The following is a 20,665-nucleotide window of genomic DNA, read 5'->3' on the forward strand; positions in this document are numbered from 1 at the left end:
AAACTCGCCTCCCGCACCGCCACGCCAGCGCTAATAAATATCAACAAGACTACGTTACCCAAAATGCAATAGCGTGAGGTAATGTTTGCAAAGCGTCTCAAGGATTTAATGTAAAATCTTGGGGGAGTTAGGGGTGAGCACCCATCTGGCTCGGAACAATTCTTCCTCCAAATCCAAATCCTCTCCAAATCCCAAATCCTGCCTTAGCAGCTATTCACAATTAATGGGGAAAACACAAAGAAAATCTCCTTACAACTATGCTCCCATAATGTAGAATTTATTTTTGAAGCGTTGAATCCTCATTTCCCCTGAAATGATTACACGTTTGTGTTCTATTTTAATATTCCAAGAGCCCTGTTATTCTTACTACCTCATTATAAATGAACACTGTATCTATGATTGATCACGTGTAACAAATGCACGTTTTCATATTCAACATTGAAGATAGAACTTGCATACATTACATGGATTACAAATCTCACATTTGAGTGACTCTACAGACACAAATGGGTCATTCCTGGGATTCGGTGCCCAGGGAAGAAGTAGTGAATTTAAAGTAATGTTTCCAATCAAAATCCAGTTCAAACAAAAGTAACACTAGTAAGTGTTGTGAGAGATAAAATTATCCATCCATCCATTTGTTATACCACTTGTCCACCCTGCTAAACAGTTTTTACAATAATTTCATAAAAATGGCACACAAAAAAAACATTAATAATTAAGTGACAATGAAAATTTATTGGAGTATCAATGTAACACTTTAAAAAGTAAACAAAAATGCCTTCCAGGCAGTTGTATCTGAAAATGAAAAACGTAAAATGATGCGTCTGTGCGAAAGTAAGTACAATTCAAACAATATTTTCTGGTCATTTATGAACTGGTGTTTTAAAGGGACATAAGTTGTCTAAAAAAAATGTACAATTCCCATAAATTGTCATAAGTACTTTAAATGTTGTTAATTTAACAGGGTGGATGTTTTTCATCTACCATTTCATTGATTTTGTTTAATAAATGGTTAAATTTATGTACCCAAGCTTGACCAAATACATTTTTCAAATGTTTAACATCACCGTATCATGATTACACACAAAAAATTATTTTAAAAACAGTTTTATTTGTCAAATTTTATGATGTCCAAAAGGCACCGATTACCAGGACTGACCCAAACACTGTGTATTTTGTTTCAGTGTTCACTATCACGGATGAGAAGCAGCAGAGGGAAGTAGATGAACTGGGATGTGTACCGTCCACACATCTTTATGGCCCCTGGAATACATTGGTTCACTGAGCCAACGCGGGTTTGAGAGTCTTGTAAGGTATTTCACATTGAGTTCAGTCAAGCAGGCCGCAGTCTCCAGCTCTCTCATCTCTTCACAGGGAACATCCTCAGGACAACGCCATGTCTCCCCAACGTCAACCAGACCTGCACATATACAATGGTTTATATAGACACACAAACCCCAAAGTCACTAAATGCATATGCAAATAACAATGACGTGGTTGCTAGGGTGTTGCTAGACTAGACCAGGGTATTACTTAGAGAATGCTTGCTTGAAGCATTAATATTTAATATTCACCTGCTATAACACCACGTCCAAACCTGTCTCCAGAAATCAGAAGTTCCTCCGTTTGCTGGGTTGTCATTCCCAGCCTTTCAGTGAGGATGAGTCTCCAGTCCTCGTCTTCCCAGTCCTTCTGAGCGATGTGAACGGCTAGGGTGCAGTTCCGCATCTCTGACAGCAGGGGCCGCCAGCGGCTTTCTATCGTTTTCACGCCATTCAACACAAGGGTAGCGTACGGCTGGCGAAATGACAAGCAAGCCACCTCTAAACTCATCTTGAGAATACGCTATTTAACTCTTTATCTACAAATAACACGTTTTAAGTAAGTCGTAAGTACAGCACATTCCCACTAGTAGTACTTTATTAAATAGACATAAGGATAAGACTTGATGGACGACTGGATAAAGCGCTTCCTGTTTTTAAAATGTGCCTCAAAAAAAGACGAGACACTGTTATAAAATAAAGAACTCACGAAAGAAACAGCGCCCACTAGTGCTAGGACTTAAAGGGAGTTCGCTCCAGTTCAACCAAAAAATAAAATTCTGTCATTATTTACTCACCCTCATGTTGTTGGAAACCTGTATGAGTTTCTTTCTGTTTAACATAAAACATGTATTTTGAAGAATGTTGGTAATCAAACAGTCGTCAGTAGCCAGTGACTTCCAGTTTTTTTTCCTACTATGGAAGTCAATGGCTACCATCAACTGTTTGATTACCAACATCCTTTAAAATATCTTTTTGTGTTTTCAACAGAAGAAAGAAACTCATATAGATTTGGAACAACATTAGGGTGAGTAAATGATGACACATTTTTCATTTTTGGTTGAACTATCCAACTGAACTAACATGAAGAAACACAAATAGTGCAGTGCAAGTCACAAGAACACAACAACAGTAAATCAAGTTTTCATCAATTTATTCTTGTTGGTTACTTTTATTTAATGTATTTCACAATTTGGGGTTCTGGTGGATTTTCCATGGCTTTTAAGTTTTACAAAATTCCATCAATACAACTGATTTACTGGCCAATGAAAGATGATTCTGAACCACAGCACCAAAACATGTCGAAATTATAACTGAGTTTTCCCAAAACAAGGAATACACCAAACTGTCTAACATTAAACAGAACATCTCATTCGTTTAGTCAGCGACCCATAACAGCTTGTTCCACAAGTTATTTCAAACCTAGTGTAGGTCTAATGTAGGTCTACAGGTCACTTTCTCCCACGGTTGAACCTCGTGCCTCCAAATCAGCTCCAATTCCCGAGTCTGGTCCTAAAAGGCTCCGGAGAACTGTGTGTGCATCACTCCATCATGTCTTCCTCTGTTCTTGGAGCTTTTCGGGCCTGATGACACGACCCTTTTAGTGGAGAACTATCGACCTTTGTAGTGTTTCCAGCTTTTGCTGAACATTCTCAGTGTCTCAGTCCCATCAGTAGGTGCTTTCATGCCCCGTGAGTATGTACAGGTTGCTCATGGCAGACGGATCATCCGTAGGAGTACTTTGCAAGATAATATCCCTGCGGTAACATTATATTATTAGTAAATGATTACATTTTTCCTATTACCAAACATGTTGCTCAACCACAGTGTGAAAACATACCTAGTTGTTCCCAAAACCTGAAAAACTCGACTTCTGTCTGTGATCTCCTGGGTAACCTGAGGTAAAAAGCATAATATTTCATACATTTTTTCCTTCCTTTCTCATACATCAGTGAATCCATCATTGTTATAGATGTCAGGTTTACCTCATTAGTTTGTAAACTCCTTCCTTTCAGACCATGTTTCCAGAAGGCAAGAACACTGTCCTGTAGGCAAACTTCAAAGACAGCCACATTACCACCAGATGCAACAGAAGGAGGTAAACATGATGGTTACAGCTTGACAGGACTTACCCAGCGTCTGAATGGAAAACTCAAAAGCGAGCTCAGAGGACTTCTGATGGCTCGGACATGCCTGAAGATTCACGACCTTCACTGCGTCTGAAACAGAATGGTCCGTCAGTGGATTTGGTTCATTGGTTTGTAGGGGTGTAACAATATATCGTGTCACAATATATATCTCGCAATACAAAAATGCAACAATATGTATCGTGGATAGTGACAATATGTATTGTGTATAGTTTACCCAAAATAAAAATTACTGTGTGAGAAAAAAGTTTTCAGAGTTTTAGTGTCAGTACTACATTAAACTGCTATATATAATGTTCAATATAATGTATAATAATGCAATCCAGTTACCAGTAAAAAGTGGCCAACATTATTTTAAATATATCTAGTGAGTGACAGAGTGCAAGCATATTCGTCTAAAATAATTCTGTATTTTCAACTTCAGAATCATGTATATTTTTATTCTGATGTCACCATTGTCCTGTACATTGGGTTACCAGCACTAAGGCCAAGCCTATTCATTTACACCCACAATGTAATATCAAATTTAGCATTTGAATCAACAGTTCATTTTTTGTTAACCTTTAACTATATGTCTTGGAGTATCGCAATAATATCGTACCGTGAGTTCAGTATCGTGATATGTATCGAATCGTGACATGAGGGTATCGTTACACCCCTATTGGTTTGTAAAAGCACAACAATCGTATTTACAATAATGCACTTAGAATGGAAGTCTATGGGGCAAGACACTGCACTGAAATAAATGAGGAATTTCTGAGTTTAAATTAATTTAGATATTTGTGTGTGTGTGTGAGGGGGTATTAAGTATTTGTTAGAGGCCATTACTTTCCAGTGCGATGAGAACCGTGTCCCTGTCGAGTTGAATCACTTGCTTGACCTCCAGAGACTCACCATCTGTGAAGTCACATAACTCCAGTCAAACATAAAAACACACTACCAATCACTCTATGTCATTGTGGCAATGTAAATCATGTAGCTTATTGGAACGGTTCTTTATATAAATAGTTTTAGTTTTGACTTCACAGTATTTCGTGTGATTGTTGATGTATCCACACCTGGCAGACTTTGTGGAGTGTCATCCAGGTGGATGATGTCAAAATGCATCTGTCCAGTGGTGTCTTTTTGGCTGGGACGGCTTCTCACCCCCACACAGACCTGTGGCAGCTCTTCCGTTTCCTGTACGAGCAGCTCAAAGATGGGCAGGGACTCCGGCAGACCGAGAGCAATGTGCTGAGAGAAAGAGGGAGACAGGAAAGTTACGCAACAGCGCAGATATTTTTTACCAAGCATCGCTCTTATCTCACATTTCTCACCTTGAGCTGCATGAACTTCTGCAGAGGTTCATACCACATTAGAAGGATTAAACCAGATGGCACAGCGGCACACAGAAAGACGCTGTCAGTGTACGGGTTTCGTACTAGAAGCGGAGAAAGAAACATTAAGATGTGCATGAAATGCCCAGAGAATGATTCACACACTCCTACAGAGGTCACTGGTCCTCACCCACGCTGCATCTTCTACAGCCCTTGGTGTCTGGGATCTTTACTGACATGGCGTACTTCCTGGAGAAAAAAAAAAAAAGAGAATTACTGCCTAAATGAATAAAGTCTGAGAAAACTGAGAACGGCTAGCTCAATGGCACAATGACAATAGTTAGGGGTAAGGAGTTCCTTGGGAAGCTTTACATTTTTTTTATTTCCTTATTTCTTAAATATATAATACATTTTATTTTAAATAAATGAAACTATATGCACGTTAAAAAGTCAATATTCAAAAAAGCCGCATTAAATTGATCAGTAAAGACACTTATAATGTTACAAAATATTTGTATTTCAAATAAATGGTGTTCTATTGAACTTTCATTTCCTCAAAGAACCTTGAAAACTAAGTAAAATGGTTTCCAAAAAAAATTAAGCAGCACTGGTTTCAATATTGATAATTCACTCAAATCCAGTAATAATTCCCAAATCAGCATATTAGAAACATTTCAAGGATCATGTGATTGATAATATTTCACAATATTACTGTTTTACTGTATTTTTGATCAAATAAATGCAGCCTGGGTGAGCAGAAGAGACGTCTTTCAAAAACATTTTGTTTTATTTCACTGACCCAAAAACGTCAAACTTCTGAACGGCAGTATATATATATACACGCCACACACACACTTTTGAACGTTCATGCAGCTATATACTTTTGAAGTATATATGTATGTAATTTGGGTGTGTTTCTCCATCCCCAACGTCACTTCTCTGTGTTTTACGGCCCTGACGAGAACGTCGGTCTCCTCGGTTGTGAACCGCTCCTGGCGTGCGCCTGGCAAATCCGCCATTATAATAGCAATCCGCCATGAAACAAGCACGCCTGCTCTTAAAGGGAATGTAAGATGTCGCTCTGATTGGTTTATTTCACGTTACGCCCAAACCACACCTATGAGTAATGAAGCTACTTCAGGCCAACCCATTTTAGATTTGCGTCGGGCGCAAGAGTCATTTATCCCGCCGGTATAATAGCAACAGCGCCCAAGACCCGCCCACAAAGTTACTTGCGTTTCGCGCTTGATACTTGCGTTTCAGATTGTTAAAATAGGGCCCACTGTATATATATATATATTTTTGTTTTGTTTATAATTATGTCAAAATTTTAAATAAACAGTTATTATATTATTTAAATCTTATTGTAAGACCAGACCAACTGAAGGAAGAAGTTTAAATATTACATCTGTAAAATTAGCATTTTAGGTTTTTAGTCTTCACCCAGTGTGTCTGTTTCGACCAATAATTGTGCATCATAATAACTCATGTAACCTCATGAACGAACATCATACGGTCTTAAGCATTCACGGATAGATTGACCGATCTGTGACAAACCTTGCGATTATCTTTGTGCTCAAGCGGTGTGCGTTAATGGCCAGATGTCCTTGTCTACGCTGCATGTTTCTGCGGTACTCAAAAAGTGCCGGCAGACTATGAGAAGTCAACTGTGAGGACTTTCCTGTGGACAGAGGAGAGCAGGGAACCAGACAGACAATTAATGAAGACATCATATCTTTATGGTAGATTGAATAAGGTCATATTAATAACGCTGGACATACCTGAGACGGACATAAGAACGTTGTTCATCACGTACAACCAACTGCACCTCTGAGCAAGCAACTTGAAAAGAAACAAAATATTACATACTTTTCCATGGGATATTTGCTCTAGTAAATTATGGAAGCTTGTTTCCACCTCAGAATTAAAATAATTAAATAAAAAGATAACTTTATAGTATTATGCAACTTTGTATCTTTTATGTCTTGTAATGGTGCCTTTATATCTCACAGTGTGACTGCCTTATTTTGAGCTTTTTCTTTCTTAAATATTTTTTACTCTAAGTTGGAAACAATTTAAGCATCTTCAAGTTAACTGAGTAAATAAAGATAATCTACCTTCTCCATGCTGTCCTCATGGAGCTCATTGAGGTTGAGGGTGTAGATGCCCTCCTCAGCACCCAGCATAAGGTATTGATCTATGGGTAAATATTAACAGACAGAAACCTTCACAAGTATGTTTTTACACTGTCTTGACTGAAACTGTGTTGTTATCGTTAGCTAAATCTATTAAAAATGTTTTTGATCATTTAAATGAAGCTCAAATAAAAGTATTCGACAAAAAACGTAAAATTAAATTTCAAAATTAGAAATGTTGCCTTCCCAAGTTTCCCATTGCATGGTTCAAGTGACCCAATTTGTTTCCTACCATGTGGCACAGATCGGATATGACCCATGAACGTGTAAGCACATTCCGATATTCTCAGATCGGTTTCAGGCCTCATTCATATGTGAAATAAAATCTGATATGAATCAGATTCGTGCATTTGCATCTGGCATGTAATCAGTTAATGTGAGTCGTTTGTTGCAAAATTTATGGTGGCGAATGACATCAACTCCACCAACCGTGATCACATGACTCTTTTCAATGGCGGAATGGAGGATGAAGGCTCAACCCAAAGTTTTGCTGACCTTTAAAGATGGTGTGGAAAGCAAAACCATCATGCCATTGCAAATCGCACCATTTTTACTTCCTTTTTGGCCTAAGCTTTTCCAGGTCAGTAAGTTTACCTTGGGTTGTTTCGCCATGTAAATGCAGATATCGGATGTGGGTCACGTTTAAAAGAAAGCAGGGGCGGCCTTAAGCATCTGGGGGCCCGTTTCAAAAACTAATATGGGGCCCTGCCCTGCCCACATAAAATGTAAACATAATAGAGCAGAAAAGGCAAGGATTCTTGTTGGTTTGCATCATATTATTTTATTACGCGCACTTTCAGCTTCATGAACAGGCACCACTGGCATATGTACGTTTAATTTCCTATTCAAATTATTTCCCTGCTCAAAAAAAAACAAAAAAAAAACGTTTTAACCTTACGGAAAAAAGGCAAGTATAAACACACAAACTACCGGTATTTATTTACCGTATTTTCCGCACTATAAGGCGCACTTAAAAGCCTTTATTTTTTTCAAAAAACGACAGTGCGCCTTATAATCCGGAGCGCCTTATCTGGCGCCTTATGTTAACGTCTGTTAAACAACCGCTGACTTAAACCTTGTTTATACTTTCGCCTGACACCGGAGCGCGAGCCTCCGCTGACTGCGCGCGCAACTCCCCAAACAGACGAGGCATTTATACTTGACGCAACTGTTTTGTTTTAGACACCAGACCATACAACTGATTTAGACGCGCAAACTGGGTGCCGGTGTGATGAGATGTACTACTAATATCCGTCTGCTCGGGCAGATTCGGCTCAAAGTCATGCATCTTCGGATTCAGAGGCGCGCGCGCTGTTAAACCGAATCTGCCTGAGCAGACGGATATTATTTTTTTTATTAACTTCGCGCTCATGCGGACGCGTCGAGTATAAACAAGGTATCTTGGTTTACATTTGGACTTTGGATGTGATCTTACTAGGCTTGAAAAGGTTGGTGACCACTGCATAACGCAAACCCAGTCAAACATTTGACTGCAGTTTTTTCTATTCTATATGCGCCTTATAATCCGGTGCGCCCTATATATGAAAACAGTTCTAAAATAGGCCATTCATTGAAGGTGCGCCTTATAATCCGGTGCGCCTTATAGTGCGGAAAATACGGGTACTTCAGATCACCGTTCGCGGGGGCGGTAAACGTCGCCATGGTAACCGCGGCGCAACTCGAGTTCGACCAATCAGAGACGTCAGTGTTTTGCTTAGAATTATGGGTAGTGTAGTATTTCTCCAGAAGATCGCAAATAACAAGGTTGATTTTTATACTTTGTGGCTTTTATAGGAGCAGAAACTTTCGTTTCACTACCTCGTAATTCGTGGTCAATCTAACTTGGATGGTTTTTAGGGGTCTCCAACCTTTTTTTCATTTGAGAGCTACTTTTTAAAAATGAAAGTGGCCGAGAGGCGAGAGCTAGGCTAATGCAATAATTAAATCTCTTAAATAATGTCTCATAACTCTCATATTAACAACTATGCTAACTGTTTTAGACCTAAAAGAGTTATTGTAGGCCTATATATGTCACCCTTAATTGACATATAAAAAAAAAAATATTATACTGTAAAAACACATAATTATTGTTGATTTTATAGTGCATCATAACTAGAGATGAAATGGTATGAAAATGTAATTTCATGATTATAGTGACCAAAATGAGCATGGTTATCACATAATCCTGTTCAAAAAGTACTAATACTACACAATAAAATCAATTCACCAAGTTTTATGTCGAAAACCAGCAAATAACAAATAAACTTACCATCAATATGCACTTTTTGTTTACATAAACATTAAAATAGTAACATTAAAAATGATGGCCAAATTTGAAAGGAGTGTCTTGCAACATGTTATCTGGCTACTAACATGTAGCCTACAAGTTCAAATAAAGTTTTGACAAAAAAGTTTTTTATAAAAACCTTGTATATTTCAGCCTTTAAATCATTTTTATAAAAAGAATGATTCAAAAAAGACAAAATACTGACATTTACAATGCACATTAGCTCATCTTTTATTATTAATAGTAAAATTCGGTCCGATTTCCCGTGGCGTCTGTCGTTGCTATGCGCTCTCCACAACGACAAAGAAGTTTTAATAGCTAATGGATTTCCACCACCGAAAAACGCTTGCTGTAGCTCTGCTAGAAGATTTATTTACGGAGAAGAAAAAAACACCCGTCTTTTGGGTGCACCCCCATCCTTCATATTGACTCGTTGCGCCTGGAAAAAATGAGCGCGTCGCTTCAATTATTTGAAATAACGAACTTGAGCGTGCAAAAGACGCGATATTGAACGGCCCTTGGCGAGCTACCTCCAATCAGGCCACGAGCTACTCTCGCGAGCGACGTGTTGGAGACCACTTTAGATATTATGTCTGAAAATCAATATCCTAGGGGGAAAATGAATGGGATTTTCCTGTTCTGTTGGGGGCCCCCTTGGAGGGCGGGGCCCGTTTCAATTGAAACGGGTGAAACATAGGTAAGGCCGCCTCTGAAAGAAAGTCATCAAAAAATCCGATATAGTCAACAAATCAGAACTGGACATCAAGATTGGATCACAATTGGACCTAAATTTAATTTTAAGTGCTTAGACTTGGTTTCACAGACAGGGCTTAGACTAAGCCAGGATTAGGCCTTAGTTTAATAAGGACATTTATGTCGCTTTTATAAATGTTCCTTAGAAAAAAACATTACTGGTGTGCATCTTGGGACAAAACAATGGCACTGACATATTTTAAGATATATCAGTTGCTTTCAGCTCAACCATGCATTTTAGTCTGGATTAAAGTGGTAGTTCACACCAAAATGAACATTTTGTCATCATTTACTCACCCTCAAGTTGTTCCAAACCTGTATGAGTTTCTTTCTTCTGTTGAACACAAAAGAAGATATTTTGAAGAATGTTGGTAACCAGACAGTTGACAGTAGCCATCGACTTCCACAGTATTTTTTTTTCCCACTATGGAAGTCAATGGGGTCCATCAACTGTTTGATTACCAACATTCTTCAAAATATCTTCTTTTGTGTTCAGCAGAAGAAAGAAACTCATACAGGTTTGGAACAACTTGAGGGTGAGTAAATTATGACAAAATGTTCATTTTGGTGTGAACTATGCCTTGTTGTATCCCTATAACTAAGCTATGTCTGTGAAACCAGGGATAAAATTACTAAAACTAAACCTGTAATAAAAATGATTTCAAGTCACCATGAAACGAAAGTTGCAATTTTCTTTTCTTCCCTATTGTGATGTATAAATAATTACTGCTAACTCTGGTCTTACCTCTGGTCTTTGGCAGAACCCATGTAACAGCACAGTGAGTCTTTAATGGACAGCCGTTGAATACTTTGGAGAAGCAGGCCCCCATCTGGAAGACAATTTATAATTCATTACAGAGCAATACGAATGAAATTAAAATGTGCAATTGAATTAGAAGCACATGATTCTCTGTACTTACGTGTACTTGTGGTGTAGGTGGCAGTCCATGGACAACGGCTGCCTGGAATCAATGAAAACAGAATAAAGTGTGAGAGACCAATGAAATGTTGGCAATGTATAGACATTTCCACAGATTTTCATCAAGTTGACCTGTGTAATATTTTCTTAATGTTTTGTTATGAGCCTCTTGATCTACTTACTGCGTCGTCTGGTTTCCTCCTGAGAGTGCTCCATTCTGGGGAGAGAGGGGGGTCAGGTGGGGGGAAATTATTCCTGGGTCCTCCTGGGTCTGGAGCGACAGAGCTCTCTGCTATCAAACCTGTTCAACACAGCGGCTGCATCAGTGTTTGGCTTTAATGCTGTTATTATTTGTGTTCCATAAACTATGTGTGGCCTGATGCTTCAAGATCTGGGATGAAAACCAAAAAGGCTGTAGTTTCAAACCCTGTAAGTGCTATGCAGTTGCCAATGTGAGTGGTTTTAAAGGCCCCCTGAAATCAAGCAATTAGCTTTTAGTATGAATATGTAAGCCTTAAGGTTATGAATAAGCTGGTGTGTTCCAAAACAATGACAAAATTCACATTTAGGAGATATACAGTCTGAACTTACAGTCTCTCACTTCCGCTAAAATGGATTAGGATTTTAATGACATCACCGCGGACTTCAGCTTCTCATCACAACTTCTGTCCAATCAAATGCTCTCTAGAATCTAAAGCGTCCCGCCCCCTATGATATAAATACCATGTGACCAAAGCGACTGTTGACACGTCACAGAACAAAAGGGGTTGGAGATTTGTTCGGTTGCTCAAACGCTCGAGTTTTATTCCGTTTTCCAACTGTAGGTTGGATAAGAATGAAATGGCTAGAATTGATTCACACCTCTATTGAATCCAACGTATCATCAGCACTCGGTTTTGCATACGCATTGCAGTCTGTGAGGTAAACTAAACACTATTGGCTATTTGAAAAGGGGGCGGAAGAGCAATTCAATATGTCCCGGCTTAGCTTCCTGTTTCAGTGGAAATTACGTCAACGCATCATACAAAGCTGCGCATTCCAAGGCACTTCAGTGGGCCTTCAAGTGTGTTTCTGTAGGTGTTGTGAGTGGTTTTAAAGACCCTGATATACTTCAAGCGAAATCGAAGACGAAACTGTGATGTCATTTCGAACAAAATTAGGCCAAAGCAACATTCATTCGGAGTTTGTTTTGGGAGTTTCAATTGGCTTGTCATAGCAAACTTTTCAGAAAAGGAACGAACTACCATTGGTCCGTAGCGATTACTTAATATGTAGGTGTGGTTCTGAGGCTCCGCCTTCTTTGACGTGGAAATCTTCTCCGGTTTGTTTCTTCTGATCAGTACATCGAGGTCAGACGAGTAAAAACGTGAACACATTGGGGAGCTACTTTATAGTAGAAACTCAGATGCTTTCTTAACTACTGTTTTCTCACCGCTGTCATGTTTGATGTGTTTATTTTATTGAAAAAAAATTGCGCAGCACATTCGGTATTTACATATTAATCTAAATGTTCGCTAACAGTATATCGCTGTGCACGTATTTAGCCCTAAGAAAAGAACGAAAAAGACTTTGCCGTTAGTATATTGGGGCCTTAAAGGGTTAGTTCACCCAAATATTATCCCATAATTGACTCAAACTCAAGCCATCCTAGGTGTATGTGACTTTCTTCTTTCAACCAAACACAATTGGAGTTATATAAAAAAATATACTGGCTCTTCCAAGCTTTATAATGGGAGTGAATGGTAACTGAGATTTTGAAGCCCAAAAAAAGCATTAATTCATCATAAAAGAAATCCATACGGCTCCAGGGGGGTTATAAAGGCCTTCTGAAGCGAAGCGATGCGACTTTGTTCGAAAAATATCCATCTTTATGACTCTATAAACTATAATCACTGGCTTCCATTAATGGTCGTATGCGAGTCTAGTTTTCAGGCGGAAGAGTGACCTCTGACCCGACATTTTTACAACGGCTAATATGCTGCAAATGCCGCGAGCGCAATGGTCAAACACGTCCGTCTAGCGCGTGTTTCCATAGAAAAATAATGGAAAAGTAGCGCAGTGGAATGGAAAAATGCGTTCTGTGTGAACAAAGTGTGGTCATATGTACATACTCTTTGAATTGACTTATCTTACCTTCAGTTGGTGTTGAACAGAGGGAACCCAGACTGGTGGAATGACTGAGGAAGGAGGAGTCTGTGAAGAGGGAGGAGTTCGTGAGGAGTGACAGGTCAGACAGCGTTGAACCAATCAGCAAAGCTGATTCGCTGAGTACGGCAGGGTTAGTGTCAGGGGAGGGGTTCTTCAGAGGGGTGGAGCCAATGAGAGGCGAGGAGAGGGAACAGAGAGCGGGAGATAATTTCTCTTGATTGACAGGTGGGGGAGAAGAGACCACTCTCTTCACAGTCCCATATTTATCCTCTTCATCCAGTGAGTGCTGTGGATTAAACAGACACGAGTTATGTTATTCTACAAGATATTTGACTTTTACATAAAACATAAAAGACTTTTACTACTTTTATTTCTTTGTTCCCTACCGCAGCTGAAGAGCCTCTTTTTATAGTCAAACTCCTGCAAAAGAGCAAGGAAAAATTAAATATTTCATAATTTTGATTGCAAGTTATATTTCTTATGTTATTTACAATAAAGAGGTTGGAGGGTTGTAGATTTAATTTTAACTTTAGGGGGACAAACAGAACATTTTCTTTACAAAACTGATTGCAGTACTGACTATTTGTTTTCCAAAAACAATTCGCAGTACTGACTATTTGTTTTTTATAGTTTTAAAGGAGTCATAACCTAGTATTACATTGGATACCTACTGCTGTATTATAGTCTTTCAGGCCCTTCTAAAAAAGAAAAGTGGAAAAAAAACACAGACCTACTTTTACCCTTATTTCTGATAAGAAATACCCTACTTTTAGCATTATTGTCTCGCGAGATCAATGCGATGTTTTGGCTGTCGTGGACGCTCTATATGGCTCTGCACGCCAGTTGAAAGGGTTGTTGGGACAGCGTCATTAAAAATGAATTTCATCCACTGGTCCCTGATAGTTTCGTCCGATTTTGGGAAATAAAACACATTTACATGTTTTTTATGGCAATCAACCACAGAGCAAGTCCGGTGTGCACTCGGTTTCTCCATCTTTCTCGACTGAACTGAATATGAGGGGTAGAGGGGAAGGGGGGCTTCCTGCTGCGGTGTCCATATATGGTATATCCTACTACCTCATGACGTCAAGAGGGAGCTGAAATCAAAATCTCGTATTTGAGTGCGCGTGCACGCGCGCTGGTTTATTTACCCTGAGGTAAACAAACGCTTCACTTTTAAATATCGGCTTCCCGGCCAGTGTATAATCGTTAGTCGATCATAACATACATTGATTCTCGTGGAAAAGTGAAAATTGCAGGTTATGACTCCTTTAACATTTTGTTACAAAATTGAAGCTAACAAAGTAATTCTACACTACAAAAAAATAACCTAATTAGCATATTTGTCTTCTTTTCCAATACAACATATAAACAGATTATAATTCTCAGACTAGGGGGCATTATGGTTATAGACCTGGCTATTCTTAGTTTTGAAAGAAAGTATCTTAATTTACTTCAGTTTACCCCCTTTAAAAAATGTGAGTATTATTCTCGGCTGTATAAACATTGCTATTATTATTTGCTATGTGTATATGCATATTTATCTGCATATATACGTATATACCTCCACAAACACACATTTCTATTTTCTCTTTGTAATAAAAAGATTGTTTATTGGATAATATTGTATCTGCTTTCTGTTTTCATCCAATAAAAAAAATGTTTGTAACAAACTGAACAGTAAAGTATCTTGAAGATGTGTATTTTTTCCACATCATAAGGATGATTTGCAATTTTTTGAGAAACAAGACAAAAATCTGATTAAGAATGTTTTTTTGCAGTGTACCTTTGTAATGATTGATAGTTTTCTATAGTTTCTATAGTTATAGGTTTATTGTAATTTTATTTTTTTAATAGATTTATAGTTTTGTCTGTCAAGAAATAAAAAGTCAGTTTACCTTTCCATCAAGGCCTCTTCCACACATTCTAACAAACTCCTGCAAAATAAAAAAGTTTAAAAAAACAATGCAATTCTTAAAACTCGTGCTTCTGAGAAAGATAGTCTTAGCTAAATTTAACAATATATTCATCACATTAGACTTTTTTGTGTGATTGACAGATGTCAAACCCCTCAGCCACTCAGCCATCGTTTTAGGATGACCTACATGCGTTAGCACATCAGACTCAACATTTACAACTATCACCATTACTTTAGACTAGCAAGAGTGAATTTATATATATATATATATATATATATATATATATATATAACCCACGGTGAGTCCTTGTCCTCATTGATAGAGCTCCAGTCATCACACGCCCCCTGATGAAGAACAAGAAACCAATCAGTAATTCAAAAAGCGTGTAGAGTAACATGTAATCTTTTGCATATGACTGAAGCCTTATTTAAAGGGAAATGAAAATTTGTCATTATTTACACACATTTCTTTCTTCATGTCATTTCTTTCTTCCATGTAACACAAATGTTTTCAAGTTTGGTGTTTTGTGTTCCCATCGTACAGGTTGGGAAACTATATAATGATGACTGAATTTTCATTTTTAGGTGAACTATCCCTTTAAATACAGTTCAAATTACTTGTATACATTGGACAAAGTAATTGTTAAATCTCACCAGATCAGGACAGGGATCCGTCTCCTTTCTCATTGGTGGCCCAAACTTCACATGATCAACTGGAAAACAGAGAAAAAAGCGATGGTCTTGAGCCAAAACGGAATCACTGAATTCAACTGTATCATGCTTCCCCTTTCACATACAACCGTGTGGTAGGAGTATAACGTGTCACTTTCTATAGTATTGTCTGCGTGACTTTCTAACATGCAGATTTGGATGCACACTCATCCATTTATGCACACAGACATGAGCCTAAAGACACTCAGAAACACACACTCGCACACAATACACCCTTTCATAGCTCTAGAGTGGCTTCTCCGTTACAATAGCTGCTGTTGTCCTGTTAGCCTTGGCTTGTGGCCGTGGCTTGCTGTAATCTACCAAACCACAACAATGAGTCTCACTGACTAATGTCACATTCTTGTTCACTCCTGATTAGCCGGTTAGTACTTGTGAGGTGAGGTCATAACGGTCATATTACTCTACAGTTGAAATGTCATGTTTCAAAAGCACAAACAAAGCTTTTGTAATAAAAGAGACCTTATTCCTTGGTCCAAAAAAAGACCAACAACTGAAAATGAGTTCCAAAAATGACACATTTTTGTAACATTAAAAGGATACATTGATGATCGATTATGTTTACATGCCATGGTAGGGTTTTGTGTACTTGTGAGTGCTGTTAAAGGGATATTTCACCGCCGGAAAGATGAATGTGTATTTAAATTGGGTCATTTATGTAGTAGAAATGTGAAATTATTTTAGAAGTTGGTGCCTTCTAGACTGAGAAAAGCCAGAAAATTTATTTTTGGCTCATGTGGATGAAAGACAACAACTCCTAGAATGCACTTGCTTCGCTGCCCTACGAGGCCACTCCCAAGCCACGCCTACCGGTTACAGAGGGCAGTATCGGAAGAAATGATACAACTAGGCTACTAGTTGACTCGAAACTGAAAAGACGCTGTTTTATCATGAGATCCCACCCTCTATGGGCGGGTTGAAAACATGCGGAACGAGCTCCTACTACTGGCTGTAGTCTCTCGCCTCTGGCCAAAAAAGCCTCCGATGACGCAAAACGACAAGTTTTTTTTCCAGACACACAATACGGAAATCTCTCGTCTCAGGGGGACATGAGGGAGGGAAGCACGGTCATTCGAAAATACTACCGGGTTTCTACTGATACAAAGCTTAATGCTACTCGGTGAAGTATCCCTTTAATCATTTCACATGTGAAGTGGGTGGGATTCTTAAAGACACAATTCCAAAAATGGCCACTTAAAGGGATAGTTCACCCAAAATGTTTAATTCTGTCATCATTTACTCACCCTCATGTCGTACCAAACCCGTAAATGAAGATATTTTTAAAGAAATCTGAGAGCTTTCTGTCCCTCCATTGACAGTCAATGCAACTACCATTTCGTCGCTTCGAAAAGTTCATAAAGAGATTGTAAAATTAATCCATATGAATTGAGCGGTTTAGTCCAAATTTTCTGAAGAAACACGATCGCTATATATGGCTTTTATTCACATAGAAACATTCATCAACTCACACATCAGTTGTGATAAACGGAAGATCAAGCAATGAGGTTCATTCTCGTGTTACGCAGCACGTTTGAGCTTCTGCAAGAGCCAATGAGGTTCATTCTCGTGTTACGCAGCCCGTTTGAGCTTCAGCAAGAGCCAATGAGGTTCATTCTCGTGTTACGCAGCACGTTTGAGCTTCTGCAAGAACCAATGAGGTTCATTCTCGTGTTACGCAGCACGTTTGAGCTTCAGCAAGAACCAATGAGGTTCATTCTCGTGTTACGCAGCACGTTTGAGCTTCTGCAAGAGCCAATGAGGTTCATTCTCGTGTTACGCAGCACGTTTGAGCTTCTGCAAGAACCAATGAGGTTCATTCTCGTGTTACGCAGCACGTTTGAGCTTCTGCAAGAACCAATGAGGTTCATTCTCTTGTTACGCAGCACGTTTGAGCTTCTGCAAGAACCAATGAGGTTCATTCTCGTGTTACGCAGCACGTTTGAGCTTCTGCAAGAACCAATGAGGTTCATTCTCGTGTTACACAGCACGTTTGAGCTTCTGCAAGAACCAATGAGGTCCATTCTCGTGTTACGCAGCACGTTTGAGCTTCTGCAAGAGCCAATGAGGTTCATTCTCGTGTTACGCAGCACGTTTGAGCTTCTGCAAGAACCAATGAGGTTCATTCTCGTGTTACGCAGCACGTTTGAGCTTCTGCAAGAGCCAATGAGGTTCATTCTCGTGTTACGCAGCACGTTTGAGCTTCTGCAAGAACCAATGAGGTTCATTCTCGTGTTACGCAGCACGTTTGAGCTTCTGCAAGAACCAATGAGGTTCATTCTCGTGTTACGCAGCACGTTTGAGCTTCTGCAAGAACCAATGAGGTTCATTCTCGTGTTACGCAGCACGTTTGAGCTTCTGCAAGAACCAATGAGGTTCATTCTCGTGTTACGCAGCATATCTGAGCTTCCGCAGGAACCAATGTGGTTTGTCTCTCGCATCAAGCAGGTTCGGTTGAACTTCTGTTTATGTTCGCTGATCAATGTTTAAAAATTGAATAAAAGCCTAAATTCAACCTGTTCATCATATTAAGCAGTCGTGGCTCTTCAGAAAATTAACTAAACCGCTCAATTCATTTGGATTAGTTTTACGATCTCTTTATGAACTTTTTGAAGCGTCAAAGTGGTAGTTGTGTAGCTGTCAATGGAAATACAGAAAGCTCTCAGGATGTCATTCAAAAGATCTTCATTTGTGTTTCGAAGATTAAAGATTAAAGAAAGTCTTACAGGTTTGGATTGTCATGATGACAATTTTTTTCTTTTTTGGGTAAACTAACCCTTTAAAGGGATGGTTTACCCAAATATGAAAATTCTATCATCATTTACTCTCTAACCTCATCTCATTCCAAACCTTTCAGTGGAACACAAAAGAAGATATTTTAAAGAACGTTGAGAACCAAACAACATTGGAGCTCATTTACTTCAATTGTAGGGACAAAATAACAGAGACATTTCTCAAAATATCTTCTTTTATGTTTGACAGAAGACAGAAATAAATGATGACTCAATTTTCATTATTGAGAGAACTTCCCTATAATTGTAAGGGTCAGAGAGAGGACAGAAAATGCTCATGAAAAACTAAATTACATTTTAAGTACAAGAAACTGTGATATTATAAGTAGACCTCAGGTACAAATATAAAATCATTTATTTAAAAGTGTATGATATAACCCCATTAGTTTATAAAATGGTTGATTATTAACTGAAACAAAAACAAAAATCAACTATTGAATCAAAGTGAAGGCCTCTCTTTTAGATACACAAAATGTTTTTTTTGAACAAATGTAAATATAAAAATGATCTATCTGCAATCGGATGCAATAACATACTAGTTGTTTTACTGTGTATTAAAGTATGAACAGGACTCACATTGCTCCTCAGAAAGAGTTCTCTGAACAGGAATTTTCGCTAGAGAATGAATCTTATCAGGTAAGACACTGCAAGTCTGTAAACACACACACAGAAATACAAACACTAACACAAACTCTATAACCACATAAAGACATTTTACCTTACAGTAAACAAGCACTGTACAGAGAAGTAATGTTAAAAGTCATATATGTCACATGTCAGTTTAAAAGCCATGTTACTGTCTACGTACAGTTTGAGTTTTAAAGGTGAAGCGTGCCATTTTTGTACCATTTGTGGCACCAAATGGAACTGCAAAAATAATTATTCCTGGGTCAATGACAAATACATTCTCAGAAATGTACTGTTTGTGTTCATATTGGTTTCATTTGTTTCTGAAAAACCTTGATAAAATTAATGTTTTAATTTAATGACTCGAAATTACTTGTAACTATCAAGTAAAAAATAATAACAATATTGCGTCTGAACACGTGTATTTTAGAATCACTGAAATACTATTATAGTTTTTTTGATAATATTTTAAATTAGTTTTCATCTTAATTCAAGTTTTAGTAATTTTATGTTTTTGTCATTTTTATTACTTTTTTTAAAAATGCCTATATTTTTAGTAAGAATTAGTTTTTAGTTTTAGTTTAATGTTTTGTATGGAAGCTCGTTTCAGCCACTGAATAAAAAATAAAAAAGGTAATTGTAACTTTTTATCTCACAATTCTGACTTTTTTTTCTTGCAATTGCGAGTTTATATCTCACAATTCTGAGTTATAAAGTCTGAATTGTTTGATATAAAATCGCAATTCTAAGAAAAAAAAGTAATTTTTAACTCTCTTACATTTTTTTTTCTTTTTAAAGAGCGTTTATAACTCATTTAATTGCGTGTTTAAATCTCACAATTCTGAGAAAGTCAGAATGAAAATCTCTGAAATCTCAGAATTGTGACATTTTACTTGCAATTACAAGAACAAAAGTCAGAATTGTGAAATTAAAGTCACAATTATCTTTTATTTTGTTTTCCCCCATGGCGGAAACAAGCTTCCATAGTTAGGGTTATTTATTTTAGTATTTCAATTTAAACTAAATGAAAATGAGAAATGATGCCTAACTAGTTGTAATAAAACAAGTTTAGGTTTATATTTTAAACATTTTTAAGTCAATGTTTATTTTATTTCAAGTAATGAAAATGTTTTTAGTTTTAGTTAACAATAATAACCCTAGTGTACATTTATCAGACACCTTTATCCAAAGCGACTTACCATTTCAAGATACACATTTACATTGTTATCAGTTCTTGCTTTCCCTGGGAATTGAACCCATGACCTTGTCGTTGCAAGCGCCAGCGCTCTACTGTTTAAGCTACAGGAAATTTCATATTTAATAATAATTATTTTAACATCACAATATTTTGGGGGGTTGCACCATATCACAATTTACAACCTGAACTAATCTTGCCAACTTTTAAAATATTTATACTATTTTTACAAAATTATAATTTTATAAATTATATTATGTTCATTCTTTATTTTTATGTGATTTGGTATCACCCTGACATTTCTAACTTGATGC

At 37.8% G+C, this 20,665-nt stretch overlaps 2 protein-coding genes across 2 annotated transcripts in view; both read right to left on the bottom strand.

Moving 5' to 3' along the window:
* Window positions 1-261: 261 nt before the first annotated feature.
* On the bottom strand, window positions 262-2,005 carry LOC311277460 (protein EOLA1). Its single transcript, XM_084387770.1, has 2 exons — window positions 1,578-2,005; window positions 262-1,423 (listed from the first exon to the last, which is right to left on the bottom strand). The coding sequence occupies exons 1-2, from the start codon at window positions 1,834-1,836 to the stop codon at window positions 1,197-1,199; spliced, it is 486 nt and encodes a 161-aa protein (XP_084243896.1). The 5' UTR covers window positions 1,837-2,005; the 3' UTR covers window positions 262-1,196.
* A 456-nt stretch (window positions 2,006-2,461) lies between these two features.
* Window positions 2,462-20,665, bottom strand: part of map4k6 (mitogen-activated protein kinase kinase kinase kinase 6) — a 32,497-nt gene continuing 14,293 nt past the window's right edge. Inside the window, exons 13-32 of the mRNA XM_084386704.1 lie at window positions 19,106-19,181; window positions 15,663-15,721; window positions 15,307-15,353; window positions 14,989-15,027; window positions 13,477-13,510; window positions 13,076-13,376; window positions 11,125-11,243; window positions 10,944-10,985; window positions 10,769-10,853; window positions 6,906-6,985; window positions 6,570-6,630; window positions 6,346-6,469; window positions 4,979-5,037; window positions 4,789-4,892; window positions 4,531-4,705; window positions 4,301-4,369; window positions 3,458-3,544; window positions 3,311-3,381; window positions 3,166-3,221; window positions 2,462-3,082 (exon numbers count right to left, since the gene is read on the bottom strand). Of these exons, the coding sequence (XP_084242830.1) occupies window positions 2,995-3,082; window positions 3,166-3,221; window positions 3,311-3,381; window positions 3,458-3,544; window positions 4,301-4,369; window positions 4,531-4,705; window positions 4,789-4,892; window positions 4,979-5,037; window positions 6,346-6,469; window positions 6,570-6,630; window positions 6,906-6,985; window positions 10,769-10,853; window positions 10,944-10,985; window positions 11,125-11,243; window positions 13,076-13,376; window positions 13,477-13,510; window positions 14,989-15,027; window positions 15,307-15,353; window positions 15,663-15,721; window positions 19,106-19,181 (1,776 nt within the window). The 3' untranslated portion in view covers window positions 2,462-2,994. The remainder of the gene's footprint in view (window positions 3,083-3,165; window positions 3,222-3,310; window positions 3,382-3,457; window positions 3,545-4,300; window positions 4,370-4,530; window positions 4,706-4,788; window positions 4,893-4,978; window positions 5,038-6,345; window positions 6,470-6,569; window positions 6,631-6,905; window positions 6,986-10,768; window positions 10,854-10,943; window positions 10,986-11,124; window positions 11,244-13,075; window positions 13,377-13,476; window positions 13,511-14,988; window positions 15,028-15,306; window positions 15,354-15,662; window positions 15,722-19,105; window positions 19,182-20,665) is intronic.

Source organism: Rutilus rutilus (assembly GCF_951802725.1).
Source record: "Rutilus rutilus genome assembly, chromosome: 18".
In the NCBI taxonomy this organism is placed as follows: Eukaryota; Metazoa; Chordata; class Actinopteri; order Cypriniformes; family Leuciscidae; genus Rutilus; species Rutilus rutilus.